At 47.5% G+C, this 16,883-nt stretch overlaps 1 protein-coding gene and 1 pseudogene across 1 annotated transcript in view; both read left to right on the top strand.

Annotated features, from left to right (window-relative positions):
* The window catches only part of DRICH1 (aspartate rich 1), a 96,080-nt gene extending 84,031 nt beyond the window's left edge, over positions 1–12,049 (top strand). The window contains exons 18-22 of the mRNA XM_063623422.1: positions 310–528; positions 2,478–2,582; positions 8,229–8,356; positions 9,615–9,757; positions 11,784–12,049. Coding sequence (XP_063479492.1) covers positions 310–479 — 170 coding nt within the window. The 3' untranslated portion in view covers positions 480–528; positions 2,478–2,582; positions 8,229–8,356; positions 9,615–9,757; positions 11,784–12,049. The remainder of the gene's footprint in view (positions 1–309; positions 529–2,477; positions 2,583–8,228; positions 8,357–9,614; positions 9,758–11,783) is intronic.
* LOC129468551 (beta-crystallin B2-like) lies at positions 491–12,049 on the top strand (annotated as a pseudogene).
* Positions 12,050–16,883: the final 4,834 nt, after the last annotated feature.

The raw sequence follows: 16,883 nt of genomic DNA, 5'->3' as shown, positions 1-16,883 counted from the left end.
AGCAAACAGATTCGGAGGTACTTGAAGGCTGAGATGGGAGGATCACTTGGGTCCGGGAGGTTGAGGCTGCAGTGAACCGTGATTGCACCACTGCACTTCATCCTGGGGGACAGAGTGAGACCCTGTTCACAAAAAAAAAAAAAAAAAAAAAAAAAAAAAAAAAAAAAAGGGAGCTTCACAGGGGGAGGTCCACATGAGGCTTATGCTGACCATGAGGTGGATCATCCTGCACTGTGCACTGTGACTGGCAGGGGGCGCTGAAACCACCTTTTCTGCCCCACATGGTGCGCATGCGTGTTCTCACCGCAGACGCTGCGTGGCGTGCGTGGCGTGCGTTGCGTGGAGTCCCGGATGAGAAGAGGGAAAGCGACTCCGGTTCCTTCAGGACCCGCTTTAGGGGGCACCGCGGCGGCTTGGGGACAGCTTGGAGACCCGTCCTGGGGAGAAAACAGCTCCTGCCTGTGGCCCTGACTTCTTAGGCGGGAGCTGCGTGCAGCTCAGCTTCTCCGGGGCATTTTTTTCTACACGGTGAGTACGGAAGCTTGTTTCCTCGAACGTTCCCTTTATGCTCATCTTCTCACTAGTTTGCCTCTTTCTCTTGTAGTATTTTAGTATTTGTTTTACCATTAGTTTTGTTCCCTGAGGGCTTTTGAGGATGGCAAGTGTAGCAGACTGTGGTATTTTTAGGGTTTGAGGACTTTTTCTGAGGGAACTTGTCCTATATAGATGGGGAGAGAGGAAAGCCCCAGGAGGAAGGGGAAGCCGGGCCCAGATGGGAGTGGGGGCCAGGCCTGGGTATTTGGCCGACTCCTGTCCAGGCCTCAGACGGAGGAAAAAAGATGCCAGCTGCCTCCAGGATTTGATGAATTTTTAAATTTGCCTTCCCGCCATCGGGACACATCGGGACTCTTTGACCCCCCTCCAACCCCCACCCCCAGAGAAGCCTGTGTCCCCTCCTGTCCATCCGGTCGCGACCACCTGACCAGGGGGGAGGGACACCCTGGTGCGAGCCTGACGGGGACTTGCCCCTGATGACGGCGATGCTGAGGACCTGGTTCTCTCCATGCTGCTCAGTGTTATGTCGCCTGTGCAGAAATGTCTACTCAGGGTCCCTGCCCAATTTGGGGTTATCTTATTGTTGTTATTGCTGCTTAGCGCTGTTAACGTATTGCATATTTTTTATAACAACCCCTTAGGAGATATATGCTCCCCCCAAACTTTCTCCCCATTTGTAGGATTCCTTTTCATTTGGTTCATTGCTTCCTTTCTGTACAGAAGCTTTCCAGTTGGATGTAGCCCCACGTGGTTGTTTTTGCTTTTGTTACTTGTGATTCGCTTTCCCAATTTGAAAAATAAATATATTCATAAGCCATTCCATTCTCCACGACATTTTGTCCCTCTGCTTTCTTTTTTTTTCCTTTTCTTTTCCTGTTTCCAACCTGTGAGCCTAGATGCAAGTTGCCCCAAAACTAAGTACTCCACCATCCCCTCTTTTTATCTTACAGACATTTAACGATGATCTGTAATTTCAGGTCTTACGTTTGGGTCTTGAGTCCATTTCGAGTTGATTTTTGTGTATTGTATACCAGAAGGGTCCTGTTTCATTCTTTTTCATAAAAACATCAGTTTTTTCAAACCATTTAATGAAGAAAATCTGCTATCCCTGTTGAGGCTTTGCGAACTCTGATACTGTTTTCATTTGCTTTGGCGGTATACCCAGTTGTGGGATTGCTAGATCATATGGTAGTTGCATTTTCAATTTTTTTGAGGAATTTACAACTTTTTTTTTTTTTTTTTTGGAGAGAGAGTCTCGCTCTGTTGCCTAGGCTGAAGTGCAGTGGCGTGATCTTGGCTCACTGCAATGTCTGCCTCCCGGGTTCAAGTGATTTTCCTGCTTCAGCCTCCCGAGTAGCTGGAACTACAGGCGCATGCCACCATGCTCGGCTAATTTTTTGTGTTTTCAGTAGAGACGGGGTTTCTCTGTGTTAATCAGGACAGGCTCGATCTCCTGACCTCGTGATCTGCCCCCCTCGGCCTCCCAAAGTGCTGGGATTACAGGCATGAGCCACCGCGCCTGGCCTACAACTTTTTTCCATAGTGTATATCCTAATTTAACTTTACACCAACAATGCATAAGATTTTCCCTTTATCCAAATCCACATCAGCATTCTTTTTAATTTTTAAGATATTTTCAGTAACATGTATTCCAGTAGGTGTGGGATGGTATCTGAATGTGGTTTTGGAGTACATTCTTTTCTGATGAATAGTAATGTTGAGGACCTTTTCTCTTACGTGTTTGTGCATTTTATGTCATTTTTGCAGCGATGTCTACTCAGGTTTTCTGCCCGATTTTAGTTTGGATATGTATTTTTTATGCTATTTGGAATTTTTTTTCTGTGTATATGTTTGATAACAACCAGTTATCACTTCTATGATTCCCTCCTATTTTCTCACAATCTTTTTCTTTTTTGAGACAGCTCACTCTCACAGACCATGCTGGAGCACAGTGGCACATCACAGGACCATGTGTATTGGGATATTGGCTACCTACAGCTTTGCAACGCAATTTGGTATCAGGAATTGTGAGTCCGCCAACTTAGTTTGTATTTCTCAGGGTTCCTTAGAAGTTCAGGGCTGTTTGTGATTCCATGATAATATTATCATTGTGTATTTAAACTTTTTTTTTTTTTTTTTTTTTTTTTTTTGACGGAGTCTTGCTCTGTCACCAGGCTGGAGTGCAGTGGCATGATCTCGGCTCACTGCAACCTCCACCTCCTGGGTTCAAGCGATTCTCCTGCCTCAGCCTCCCGAGTAGCTGGAACTACAGGTGCATGCCACAACACCCAGCTGAATTTTTTTTTTTTTTTGTATTTTAGTAGAGATGGGGCTTCATCATGTTGTCCAGGATGGTCTCGATCTCTTGACCCTGTGATCTGCCTGCCTTGGCCTCCCAAAGTGCTGGGATTACAGGTGTGAGCCACTGCACCCGCCCCCCCCCCCCTTTTTTTTTTGAGATGGAGTCTCAGGCTAGAGTACAGTAGCATGATCTTGGCTTACTGCAACCTCCGCCTCCCGGGTTCAAGTGATTCTCCTGCCTCAGCCTCCCAAGTAGCTAGGACTACAGGCTCACCACCATGCTCAGTTAATTTTTGTATTTTTAGTAGAGACGGGGTTTCACCATGTTGGCCAGGATGGTCTTGATCTCCTGATCTCCTGACCTCCTGACCTCGTGATCCACCTGCCTCAGCCCCCCAAAATGCTAGGATTAAGGCGTGAGCCACCACACCCGGCCTATACTTCTTAAATGTTTTGTCTATGATAAGGCATATAAACAGAAGGTATACTGGGACTTTTTTTCTCATTTGGGACTCTTTTGTTTTTGTTTCTGTTTTTGTTTTGAGACACTGAGTCCCACTCTGTCGCCCAGACTAGAGTGCAGCGGCATGATCTTGGCTTACTGCAACCTTTGGCTCCCAGGTTCAAGTGATTTTTGTGCCTCAGCCACCCAAGTAGCTAGAATTACAAGTGTGTGCCACCATGCCCAGCTAATTTTTGTATTTTTTAGTAGAGACGAGGTTTTGCCACGTTGGCCAGGCTGGTCTCGAACTTCTGGCCTCAAGCGATCCACCCACCTCAGCCTCCCAAGGTGCTGGGATTACACACAGCCACCTTGCCCAGCCTCATCTGGGACATTTTGATACATGTATATTTTTGGTGATGATCAAATCAGGGTACTTAGCCTAACCATTCCCTCCTACAGGTATTATTTTTCTGTGGTGAGAACACTCAAGCCAGGCGCGGTGGCTCACGCTTGTAATCCCAGCACTTTGGGAGGCCGAGGCTGGCGGATCACGAGTTCAGGAGATCGAGACCACGGTGAAACCCCGTCTCTACTAAAAAATTAGCCGGGCGTGGTGGTGGGCGCCTGTAGTCCCAGCTACTCGGAGAGGCTGAGGCAGGAGAATGGCGTGACCCCGGGAGGCGGAGCTTACAGTGAGCCGAGATTGCGCCACTGCACTCCAGCCTGGGCGACAGAGTAAGACTCCGTCTGAAAAAAAAAAAAAGAACGCTCAAAATTGTTCCCTTCTAGCTTTTTTGAAAAATACAATATTGTAACCAGAGTCACTCAGCTGTGGAACAGGAATGTATTCCTCCCGACTGACTGTAACTTTGTTTCTATAACCGGTCCCTCCTATCTCCCCTCCTTCCCTCAGCCTCAGGAAACCACTCCTGTACTTTCTGCTTCTTGAAGGTTAAGTTTTTGGATTCAGCATAAGTGAGGTCATGCAGTGTTTGTCTTTCTGTGCTTGGCTTATTTAACAGAATGTTCTCTAGGTTCATTGGTGTTGCCCTATATGAAAATTGCATTATTTTTTATGACCGGAGAGTATATCATTGTATATATGTACTACATTTTTTTTATCCCTTCATCTGTGGGTGAACAGGTAGGCTGATTCCATCATCCTAGCTATTGTGACTAGTGATGCAATAGACATGGAAAGGCAGATGTCTCTTCAAAATACTGATTTGCTTTGACTGTATAGCTAGTAGTGGGATGAATAGATCATATGGTATTGGACTTTGAGTTTTTTGAGGAATCTGCGACTGCTTTCCATAGTGTATTAGTAATTGACCCTCCCATGAACACTTCTTTTTTCCTGGAAATTCACACCAGCATTTGTGTTTGTATTTTTATTTGTCATATTCATTTCAAATAAGAGATGCTTTCTGTGTATGGTTTTGATTTCCATTTTTTGCAGGAGTAGTAATGTTAACCACATTTTTGTAATGATAAAGTCAGTGTTATGTCTTCTTTGCCAAAAAGTCTATTCAGGCTCTTTGCCCAATTTTGGTTCGGTTACTAGTTTCTCTTTTGTTTATTTTTTTTGCTGGTTACTAGTGTTAGTAGCTTGTGCCTTTTGGAAAACAAGGTCTTATCAGCTGTATGTTTCCGTAAACTTTCTTCTCATCTTTGCGATGCTGTTTTTGCTTTTGTTTTTTCTCTGCCCCCTCTCCCCCGCCCATGGAGTCTTGCCCTGTCACTCAGCCTGGAGTGCAGTGGCACAATCTCAGCTCACTGCAACTTCCGCTTCCCAGGTTCAAGCAATTCTCCGGCCTCAGCCTCCTGAGTACCTGGGATTACAGGCACGCACCACCGTGCCTGGCTAATTTTTGTATTATTACTAGAGACAGGGTTTCACCATGTTGGCCAGGCTGGTCTCAAACTCCTGACCTCGTGAGCCACCATGCCCGGTCTAAGATGCCTTCTCTTTGCGTTCATTTGTTCTGTCCTGTGCAGCGGCTCTAATGTTGTACTTAGTCTCTCATGTTTATATTTGCATTTGTTAGCAGTGATTTCAGTGTCCCATCCAAAAAAAGAGATTGTTAAGCCATTTTATTGTCTATGCATATTTTCCCCCTAATTTTTCCTTTTCTTTTTGCAACCTGTGTGCACAGGGTCAAGTTTCCCCCAAATATACGCTTATTCCATGTTTTTTCCTTGGAGTGTTTTGCTTTCAGGATTGAATTTAACTGTTCGATGTATTTTTTGTAGATTTTTGTGTATTGGGCAGCATAGGGGTGCTATTTCAATCTTTTGCACATGACTACCCAGTTTTCTCAACTGTTGTGCCTTGGTGTGCTTTTGAAAAATGTGTGCCCTAAATATAATTTTGGGTTGATTACTCGGCTCCCTCATTTTGTGCATTCGGTTGTCTTTCTATATTTATGCCAGTCAGTGATTGCCTGGATGACTGTAGGTTTTGTTTTATCATCTATCTATCTATCTATCTATCTATCTATAATAGATCCTAATCCTATTATTATTATTATTATTATTTGAGACAGGTTATCGCTTTGTCACCCAGGCTGGAGTTCAGCAGTGCTATCTTGGCTCATTGCAGCCTTGAACCTCCTGGGCTCAAGTGATCCTCCCTCCTCAACCTCCCAAGTAGCTGGGACTACAGGTGTGCACCCCCATGCCCCACTAATTTTTTTGTACTTTTTGTAGAGGTAGGGTTTTGCCATGCTGCCCAGGCTTCTCTCGAACTCCCAGGCTCAAGTGATCTGCCTGCCTTAGCCTCCCAAAGTGCTGTGATTACAGGCGGGAGCCAGTGTGCCCAGGGCAGCCCTGTTTTTTTTTTTTTTTTTAAATCAACTTTTATTTTGATTAAATTGCAGGTTAGTTACGTGAACCTTTGATGACACTGAGGCTTGTGGCCATTGACCCCATCACCCAGGCAGTGAGCAAAGTGCCTGTCAGGTGGTTCTTCTGCCCACACCCCCTTTCTGCCTCCTTTTTTCGTCTGATAGTTCCCAGTGTCTGTTGTTTCCATCTTTATGTTCGACTGTATTCACTGTTTAGCTCCCACTCATAAGTGAAAACATGCAGTATTTGGTTTTCTGTTCTTGCCTTGGTTTGCTAAACATAATAATCCCCAGGTCTATCCATGCTGCTTAGGACGTGATTGTGTGTTTTACTTATGGCTGCGTAGTATTTTGTGGTGTGTATACGCCACATTAAAAAAAAAATCATATCCACTGTTGCTCGTCACCTAGGATGCTTCCATGGCTTTGTTCTTGTAAATGGCACGACCATGAATGCACGAGAGCATGTGTCTTTTTGATAGAAGGATTTATTATTTATTGTCTTTTGGGTAGATACCAAGTAGTGGAATTGCTGGATCTGATGGTAGTTCTGTTTTAAGTTCTTTGAGAATCTCTACATTGCTTTCCACAGTGTGGACCTGTTTTCACGTTGACCAAGAGTGTAGCAGCGTTCCCTTTCCTTTGCTTCTTGCCAGCATGTTGTTTTGCCTTTGGAAAAATGGCCATTCTGACCAGCGTGAGATGCTATCTCATTGTGTTTGTGAGTTGCATTTTGCTGATGATTAGTGAGGTTGTACATTTTTTCATGTCAGTTGGTCACTTGAACGTCTTCTTTTTCTTTATTTTTATTTTTTATTTTTTGAGACAGTGTCTCACTCTGTTGCCCAGACTGGAGTGCAGTGGCGTGATCTTGGCTCACTGCAACCTCCGCCTCCCAGGTTCAAGCAATTCTTCCGCCTCAGCCTCCTGAGTAGCTGGCATTACAGGTGCCTGCCACTATGCCTAGCTAATTTTTGTGTATTTTAGTAGAGATGGGGTTTCACCATGTTGGCCAGGCTGGTCTCGAAGTCCTGACCTCGTGATTCGCCCGCCTCGGCCTCTCAAAGTGCTGGGATTAAAGGCATGAGCCACCATGCCTGACCAATTTTTTGTATTTTTAGTAGAGAGAGAGTTTCACTGGCCTCGAACTCCTGACTTCAGGTGATCTGCCCACCTCAGCTTCCCAGAGTGCTGGGACTATAGGCATAAGCCACAGTGCCCAGCCCGTTGACAGCTGTTTTCTAAGGACCCATTGCCTGAAGTAGAATTGCTGGATCAAGACTACTCTTCCAAAAGAGGATAATAAACATGATCTCCTCTTTTGTTAATGGCTTAGATCATTCCTCTGAAATGTTCGCCTCTGCACTGGTTGGCCCCAGAATACTAATCATTTTGAGATTTGTGTCTTCTTTCTCCTGTTTTCTGCTTTCCTCTATTAGCCATGCCCGACCTGAAAGCCATCCCGTCCTCTTTAATGTACTATTTTTCTTCTAATGTGGATCTACAAAAACAGAGTCTGGGCAGAGTCTAACAACAGGAACAAGAGAAGAAACAGATCCAAAGAAGAGGGGCTTTGGGCACAGCGATGTTCTGGAGTCAGTTCTCAGTGGTGAAGGCTGACTGTGCATCTCTCTTCCTAACTTCACTTGCAGCCGTGTCATATTGATAGCTTGAAATCTGCCACAGTGGGAGCATTTACACCATGGAAATTGGTGAACACTGCAAATCAAGAGTGTTAATTTCTGTTTTGTTTTTTGAGAGTTGGCTATTAACTTACCAGCATGCTATTGGCTTTAGTGCATGGCGTCTATATGTTGGTATTTGTTGCTGGGCCGTTATTTAGACTGCCTTCTTATTTCTTAACTGTGTTCCAGGTGGGTAAAGGCAGCAGAGCACTGAGTTCTAGATAACTGAGGGGATTGTGCACTTGGATTTGCTGTGCTAAGGTTTGTGTGGGGCTATTAGATCTTGCTGGGCTGGGCAAGAGTGAACTCTAGGGGTCAACGTCAGTAGCCAGGATTCTGCCTTAGGAAGCTTGGAGTGGAACTGACCTGCCTCCTTTCTCTCTGTCTCCATGGCAGCTGGGTGGGCTATGAACAGGCCAACTGCAAGGGCGAGCAGTTTGTGTTTGAGAAGGCGAGTACGCCCACTGGGACTGGTGGACCAGCAGCCAGAGGACAGACTCAGCAGCCTGAGGCCCATCAAAGTGGTGAGCCCCCTGCCATCATCCTACTTTCTCTCTCTGCCACCTTGGAGCAGGAGGTGCTGGGACCAGGAGGTCCTGGGACCAGGAAGGAGCCTGCCCCTCTAGCATTGTGCCCCTTCTGATTGGTGAGGAACCTCCTCACTGGGTGACCTTGCAAAAGTCATTTTACTTCCCTGAGCCTCAGTTTCTTCATCTGTAAAGTGGGCATATTGGTATCTACTGTCCTGAGATTCCGATGTGCTTATTATTAGCTTGAGGGTTGTCACACTGTGCAAATTCAGGAGGCTCCATTCACAAGACTATGAAATGCTCCAGAGGACACTATTCACATTCTATTTTATGTGATTGGTGCCCAACCCAGGGTTGGGCAACTCCTGTCACGGAGTCATTGCTCAATAACCAATAGCTATCAGAAATACTACAAGGAATTCTGAGTTTGGGGCTGGAGGAGAAGGTGGTTTAGCTCTTCTTCAAGACTCGTGCCAGTGAGAGTTTTCAGTGCTTCTGAGATCCTGTTTCTTACTAGTGTGTGAATGTGTGAGCTGTCGGGGAGGGGACAGGGCCCATCACTGCTCAGTTACACTCCCAAACCCTCCAAGCCCAGTCTGGCTCCTCCCAGGACCTACTGGAAGGTTGGAGAACACTGGACTTTGCACCCCACAGACCAAGGTTCCCATGTTGGCTGTGCTGCTCCCAGCTCTCTGAGCATGTCATTTGACCTCTCTGTGCCTCACTTTTCTCATCTGCCAAATGGCGTAAAAGGATTTTATGTCTAAGGGATAAGGGTTTTATGTTTAAAGGATTAAATGAGATAACTAAGGAAAATGTCATAGAAACAGGAGGATGGGAAGAGATGTAGAAATGAAGAAAAATCAAAATATCTCACGTGCCTATTAGAGGCACAATTAGCCTGTGCATGTGTGTGTGCATGTGTGGGTGTGCACGTGTGGGTGGGTGGGTAGATCGTAGCTGCCATTTCTAAAAGAGAAACTTGAGGCATAGGAGGAAAAGTGACATTTCAGAATCAAATATTCCCCAAAGTGTAGCATCTCAGAGTGTCTGCTACATGAAAATGGCCCAGTAGAAACTTAACAAATGGCTGTGATCCAACAGCAGTTGTCATAGACACGTGGTAGGTGCATTGGGCAGAGAGTGATGTGTGGGACATGCTGATCCCAACTCTGGGGCATGGGCATGGGGTGGGAAGGCCAACCCTGGGCCCCCTCACCCATACTCACTTCCCCCCATCCTCTGCCAATAGGACAGCCAAGAGCACAAGATCATCCTCTATGAAAATCCCAACTTCACCGGGAAGAAGATGGGAATCATAGATGACGATGTACCCAGCTTCCACGTCCATGGCTACCAGGAGAAGATGTCATCTGTGCAGGTGCAGAGTGGCACGTAAGTGCATTGCTAGCCCTGGCTCACCCTGCCCCAGGAACTGAGACTCTGGGGTCCTAAGTCCTGCTCTGCCCTGTACACACTGGTGATCAGTGTGCTCTGCTGACCCCTGGCTTCCCACTGGAAAGTAAATGGGAATTCTCTGCCCACAGCTGGCTTACAGCCTCTGAATTTCTTTCTAGAGCTGCCTTTGGGGAAATGGTATGCTTTTGGAGTGGAGAAACCTTGGCCTTAACCTCAGCGCCAGTGAGCAAGACATGTATGTCAGAGGGGCAAGTTGAGGCAGAGGGGGGATTAGGTTGAGGCAGGAGGGAAGGAATGAGTTGAGTAGTCTGAAAGCTATGAGAAGCAGGAGGACCAGCCCATGCTGCCTTTGACTGCGTATGTCCCTAAGTTTGGGAACAGGAGGTGTCATTTTCCACTGAATTGAAGTTCCTGGGCACATCGACCCTGGCCATCAGCAATGAGGGATTTCTCATGGTAAAAAATTTGGATTCCATGGGGGTCCACAGATGAGCTTTGGGCAGTGGTGTGCTGGAAACAGCTTATACCAGCTTGTAAGAACTGACTTTTTTTTTTTTTTTTGAGACGGAGGCTGGCACTGTTGCCTTGGCTGGAGTGCAATGGAATGATCTCGGCTCACTGCAACCTCCGCGCCTCCCAGGTTCAAGTGATTCTCCTGCCTTATCCTCCCAAGTAGCTGGGATTACAGGTGCCCACCACCAAGCTCAGCTAATTTTTTGCATTTTTAGTAGAGACAGGGTTTCACTATATTGGCCAGGTTAGTCTTAAACTCCTGACCTCATGATCTGCCCTCCTCGGCCTCCCAAAGTGCTGGGATTACAGGCATGAGCCACCACGCCTGGACTGGAACTGACTCTTAAATTTTCAGAGTTTGTGTGAACTGGTTGACTAATCATTGGTAGCTTGAAACCAGCCACAGGGTGCATTTACAGCAGAAATCAGCAAGTGCTAGTAATTAAGGCTCTTTCCCCACAACAGAACCAGTTTAGCCAAACATACTGGCTTCTTGGGGTTTGTCAAACTCCTAAAATAGTGTGCAAAGTTCTGTGCTTCTATTCCCCTTCATTCCTTCCTTCATTCATTCATTCATTCATTCATTCATTCATTCATTCAGTCTGTCAGTGCTGCCATATGCCAGGCATTGTGTTAGGTGCCCAGGGTGAAGGAGATTAAAGAGATCTGGCTTCTGCCCTGTGTAGCCAACAGTCTAGAAGGGGCAACTGTTAATACTTTAAGAATCCACATGAATCTAAGCTACTTCCTTGGAGAAAAGATTCTTGAGCTGAGATCTCAAGGAACAGTAGGAATTGCAGGGGTAAAGAGGCCAAGGAAGAGCATCCCAGACAATGAGAGCAGCATGTGCAAAGGCCCTGTGGTGTGTGTGTGGGGGGAGCCTGATAGATCTGAGAAACTCTACAAAGGCCACGGTGGCTGGAATGCAGAGATGTGGGAGCATAAGAATGCGAAGTAGAGCTGGAGGTGTCCACAGAGACTGGCCAGGCAGGTCCTTGCAGGCCAGGCCTGCGTGACATTTTCTGGAGAGAAGACCAGCACTTTCATTAAGTAGCCCCTGGAACCTCTTTCATCAGAAGGCCCCTGGAACCTCCCCCAACTCTTCTTTGACCTTGTAGCTGGGCTTAGGGTGGGATAGGAGTGGAGGGAGATGGTTCAAAGGCCTGGCTTATTCTAAGCTTCAGTGAGCTTAAGATATCACCCCCTTGCTCTGACCCCAGTACAGTACAGTACAGTACAGGCCTTCAGTCAAAATTTGCTTCGGGAGGCAGTGAGCTCCCCGTCAAGAGAAGGAAGAAAGCAGAGGCTCAGTGCTGGAAGGGTGGGGTGGAAAGGGTGTCCTGCTTACCCTTGGGAAGTGGCAATGGTTGGGAGGCTTCACCCTTCCTAGTGGCTTATGGATGCTCTATCTCTCTCCCCTTGCCTCTCTCTCTGTCTGCTTCTCTCCCTGTCCCCCCGGTTCACCCTTCCCTCACCTCTGGCCCTGCAGGTGGGTTGGCTACTAGTACCCCGGCTACCGCAGGCTGCAGCACCTGCTGGAGAAGGGAGACTACAAGGACAGCAGCGACTTTGGGGCCCGTCACCCCCAGGTACAGTCTGTGCGCCGCATCCACGACATGCAGTGGCACTAATGTGGTTCCTTACACCCCTCCAACTAGTGCCCTCCCCACCATGCCTCCTTCCCAGGACCCAGGTCTGCTGCCCAGGAACCCTCCAGACCTCCCAGAGAGTGAATAAAGTGTGACTTGCAACTTGTCTGCTGTGGGTCTTTGATCTCCCCTGGCAGCTGGCAGCTGGTGTGTGTGTGTGTGTGTGTGTGTGTGTGATAGAGAGAAATGAGAATTGGCAAGTATCTGGGCTAGGAGTAGGGCAACAGAACCCTTATTGAGTCTTACAGTTCTGCAGCTGCTTAGCTCTTAACTGTGTGACCTTGGACATAGCGCCCAACCTCTCTGAGCCTTTGTTTCTTAACCTGACTTGCAATTCCCTTGCTTCTGAGTGGCTGGCTGGTCTTGAACCCCTGAACTTGTGATCTGCCTGCCTCAGCCTCCCAAAATGCTGGGATTACAGGCATGAGCCACTGCACCTGGCCAAACTTGAAGAAATTATTTCTAATCCCCAGTCACAAAGAAATTCCCTAATAGATTTTTTTCTCTAAACTTTTTAAACATTTGCTGTTCACATTTGCATTCTTAATCCTTCTGGAGCTGATTCTTGTATATAGTGTATGGTAGAGATTCAGTTTTTTTTTTCTTTTTGGAAGTCCAATGTCTTTTTTTTTTTTTTTTTTTTTTTTTTTGAGACGGAGTTTCGCTCTGTCGCCCAGGCTGGAGTGCAGTGGCGCAGTCTCGGCTCACTGCAAGCTCCACCTCCCAGGTTCACGCCATTCTCCTGCCTCAGCCTCTCCGAGTAGCTGGGACTACAGGCGCCCGCTACCACGCCTGGCTAATTTTTTGTATTTTTAGTAGAGATGGGGTTTCACCGTGGTCTTGATCTCCTGACCTCGTGATCCGCCAACCTTGGCCTCCCAAAGTGCTGGGATTACAAGCGTGAGCCACCGTGCCCGGCCGGAAGTCCAATGTCTTAAATCATTCATGAAGAAGTCCATTTCCTGCACTGTGGTGCAATGTCGCCTTGCTGATCTAGCCCCTTCCCCACAGGTGGGGTGATTTTATGGGCTGTCTTTTCTGTTCCTGTAGTCTGTGTATCCCTGCACTCTTGCCACGTTATGTTAATGACTGTTGCTTTGTAGTCAGTGTTGAGGTCCCTAAAACAGGGGCCCTCCACCCCCGGGCCTCCCGTGGCCTGGAATGGGGGCTGCACAGCAGGAGGTGGGCATTACAGCCTGAGCTCCGCCTCCTGTCAGACCAGCGGCGGCATTAGATTCTCATAGTGGTGCAAACACTATTGTGAACTGCACATGAAAAGGATCTAGGTTGCATGCTCCAATGAGAATCTAATGTCCCCTGCCCACAGCCCGTGAAAAATTGTCTTCCACAAAATCGATCCCTGCTGCCAAAACGTTTGGCCCTATAACATGATTCTTCTTCAGGAATGTTTTAGATATTCTTGCCCTTTTAGGACTCCATTTAGAAGCATCCCCTCACATTTGGAAAAGTGAAAAACCTTGTTGAATGAGCTGAAGTGGTTAAAATGATTATCATAAAGGTAGAAACCAGTAAGTGCTCCATATACACCATGGAATAGTATGCAGCCATAAAAAAGAATGAGTTCATGTCCTTTGCAGGGACATGGATGAAGCTGGAAACCATCATTCTCAGCAAACTAACACAGAAACAGAAAACCAAACACCACATGTTCTCACTCATAAGTGGGAATTGAACAGTGAGAACACATGGACACAGGGAGGGGAACGTCACACACTGAGGCCCGTTAGGGGGTGGGGGACAAGGGGAGAGAGAGCATTAGGACAAATACCAAATGCATGCAGGGCTTAAAACCTAGATGACAGGTTGATGGGTGCAGCAAACCACCATGGCACATGTATACATATGTAACAAAACTGCATGCTCTGTACACGTATCCCAGAACTTATAATAATAATAAAAAACCAGTAAGTTCTCAATGTTACTATCATCTATTTCTTCATTCATTCTTCAGCCAGTACCCACTGAGTGCCTGTTTGGATACTTGGCTTAGTACCTGGGTGATGAAATAATCTACAGCAAACCCCCATGGCACGAGTTTATAACAAACCTGCACATGTATCCCCGAACCTAAAGTAAAAGTTAAAAAAACAGAATCCGCACAAGTCTAAGCTACTTCCTTGAGGAAAAGATTCGAGCTGAGATCTCAAGGAAGAGTAGAAGTTGCAGGAGTAAAGAGGCCAAAGAAGAGCGTCCCAGATGAGAGCGGCACGTGCAAAGGCCCTGTGGTGGGAGGAGACTGGTAGCTCTGAGAAACTCCGCAAAGGCACGGTGGTGGCTGGAATGCAGAGATGTGGGGGCACATGGAAAACCTTGTTAAAGTGCTTAAAATGGCTGGGCGCGGTGGCTCACGCTTGTAATCCCAGCACTTTGGGAGGCTGAGGTGGGCGGATCACGAGGTCAGGAGATCGAGACCACGGTGAAACCCCGTCTCTACTAAAAATACAAAAAACAATTAGCCGGGTGTGCTGGCGGGCACCTGTAGTCCCAGCTACTCGGAGAGGCTGAGGCAGGAGAATGATGTGAACCCGGGAGGCGGAGCTTGCAGTGAGCCGAGATCGCGCCACTGCACTCCAGCCTGGGCGACAGAGCGAGACTCCGTCTCAAAAAAAAAAAAAAAAGTGCTTAAAATGATTATCATAAAGGTAGAAACTAATACGTGCTAAATAAATGTTATTCTCGTCCATTTCTTCATTGATTCTTCAATCAATATCTATTGAGTGCCTATTTCACTCTTGGAACTGGGCAGAGTAGAGATACAAAGTAAGACAGATTCACTGCCCCTAGAAGCTCTCACTCTGGGGGGATTGTAATAGTTTGAGAGTAGAGCAATGGTGATTATTATGGGTTGAATGAGAACCCCCCAAATTCATATGCTGAAATCCTAATTCTCAGTACCTTAGAGAATGTGACCTTATTTGGAAACTGGGTCATTGCAAGTGCAATTTTTTTTAAGCGATAGGGTCTCACTCTGTTGTCCAGGCTGGAGTGTGGTGGCACAGTCATAGCTCACTGCAGCCTCCAACTCCTGGGCTTTCAAGTGATCCTGTTGCCTCAGCGTGTGGAGAAGCTGAGACCACAGGCGTGCATGACCACACCTGGCTATTTTTTTTTATTTTTTATTTTATTTTATTTAGAGATTGGGGGTTGGGGGACAGACTCACTGTGTTTTCCAGGCTGGTCTCAAACTCCTGGCCTTAAGCAATCCTCCCATCTCTGCCTCCCAAAGTGCTGTGACTGCAGGTGTGAGCTACCATGCCCGGCCAAGTGTAATTAGTTATTTCAAGAGTAGATCACACTGGAGTAGGGTGGGCCCCTAATGGAATGTGACTGGTGTCTATGAAAACGGGAAACTTGGAGACAGCCACACACACAGGGAGAATGTCATGTGAAGATGATGCTGGGGTGATGTTTCTGCAAGGCAAAGAGTGCCACAGATTGCGGGCCACCCACCAGAAGCTAGGAGCAGATTATCACTCGCAGCCCCCAGAGGGACCCGACCCTGCCAAAGCCTTGACCTCGGACTTCCAGCCTTCCTGGGGACTTCCTAAAGAATGCCCTGTCCTTCCTCCCTCTTCCTCCCCCTCCTTCTCTCGTAGGGAGTGCTCTGCGTGTCATCCCTACTCACCTCCCCTCCCCTACAGTTCCCTGCTCTCAGGTCTCTGCAGGACCCCGCCGACCCTTTCTTCCTGTCCCCAAGGCTCCACTTCCCCCTGCAGCCACCAGGTGTCAGCAAAGCGTCATCCTCGGGGCTCCCGGCCGGGTGGCCCGAGCTGCGCAGGCCCTGTAGGAGCCTTGGGTTTCAGGGGAACTAGTTCTTGGTGTTGGAGAGCCGGACTCAGCAGCCAAACTAGTCCCTGGGAAGTGGGCTGGAGTCTGGCAGAAACGGGGAGGAAGCCACAGGGCAGCCCTAAGAGAGGCAGTGGAAACAGCCCCAAGTCAGGTAGTGGAGCCAGAGGCCCCTGGAGTCAGGCAGGACTAGATTCAAGTCCCAGATCTCCTACTCATTGACCCTGTGACAGCAGGCAAATGACCTTACCTCTCTGAGACTCTGTTTCCTCATCTGACCAAGGGCCATACAGGGGTTTTTATTCCATTGGTAATTCTCAGACACCTGGTCACCGAGTTGACACGAAGTAGTTGCTCAATAAATGACAGCCTAGTTGCCTTTTCGTTCTTCATTCATTCATTGGATAGTGATTGGGGAATCTCTCCCATGCTGCCACTGCTCCATGTACCAGAGACACAAAGCAAAGGAGCCTGCCTGTCAAGCCTACCTTGTCACCTGTTGCCAGGAACTCCTGCTCCCTCCTAGGGCAACCCCTGGTTAGTGGAGCTGAGAGAACCCAAGATGCTGAGCCGTGGGGTGTGCACGAGAACCGGGAGGGAGGCTTTATGAAAATCAGGTCCAGGTGCAGCCCCGGGCCAGGTCAGCTCAGAGGGGGTGGCGGGGTTGGGGGTGGGGTGGCGGGGTTGGGGGTGGAGGGGCGGGCAGGCAGGTGAAACTGGAGGAAATTGGAGATACAGCGGTGGGGGGGGGGAGAAGGTAAAACCTCTCGCCGCCTCCTCAACGCTTACAAAGGTCTGAAGCTTTCTCAAAGCTAATAATTTTAAACCCAAACTCAGACATCAGCTAATACTAAATGTTTGCAAGGATCGGGGAACAAAAACTCTAAGGCGCTTCTGCAGTGGCATAAATTGGTGCCATCACTTTGCAAAAATCAGAATTTTACAGATTCTAGTAATGTTGAAGATGCAGAAATCTGGAGACCCAGCTATTTCTTCACTGGGTGTTTACCCTGGAAAATCTCTCCCACATCTGTACCAGGAGATAGGTTCAGGATGCTCAGAGCAGCATTGTCTGCGCTAGCAAAAAAACTGGAAATAATCTACATGTCCATGAGAAGGGGAATGAGTAAATA

Source organism: Symphalangus syndactylus, chromosome 18 (genome assembly GCF_028878055.3).
Source record: "Symphalangus syndactylus isolate Jambi chromosome 18, NHGRI_mSymSyn1-v2.1_pri, whole genome shotgun sequence".
Taxonomy (NCBI): Eukaryota; Metazoa; Chordata; class Mammalia; order Primates; family Hylobatidae; genus Symphalangus; species Symphalangus syndactylus.
This window is presented reverse-complemented; position numbering and strand designations above follow the sequence as displayed.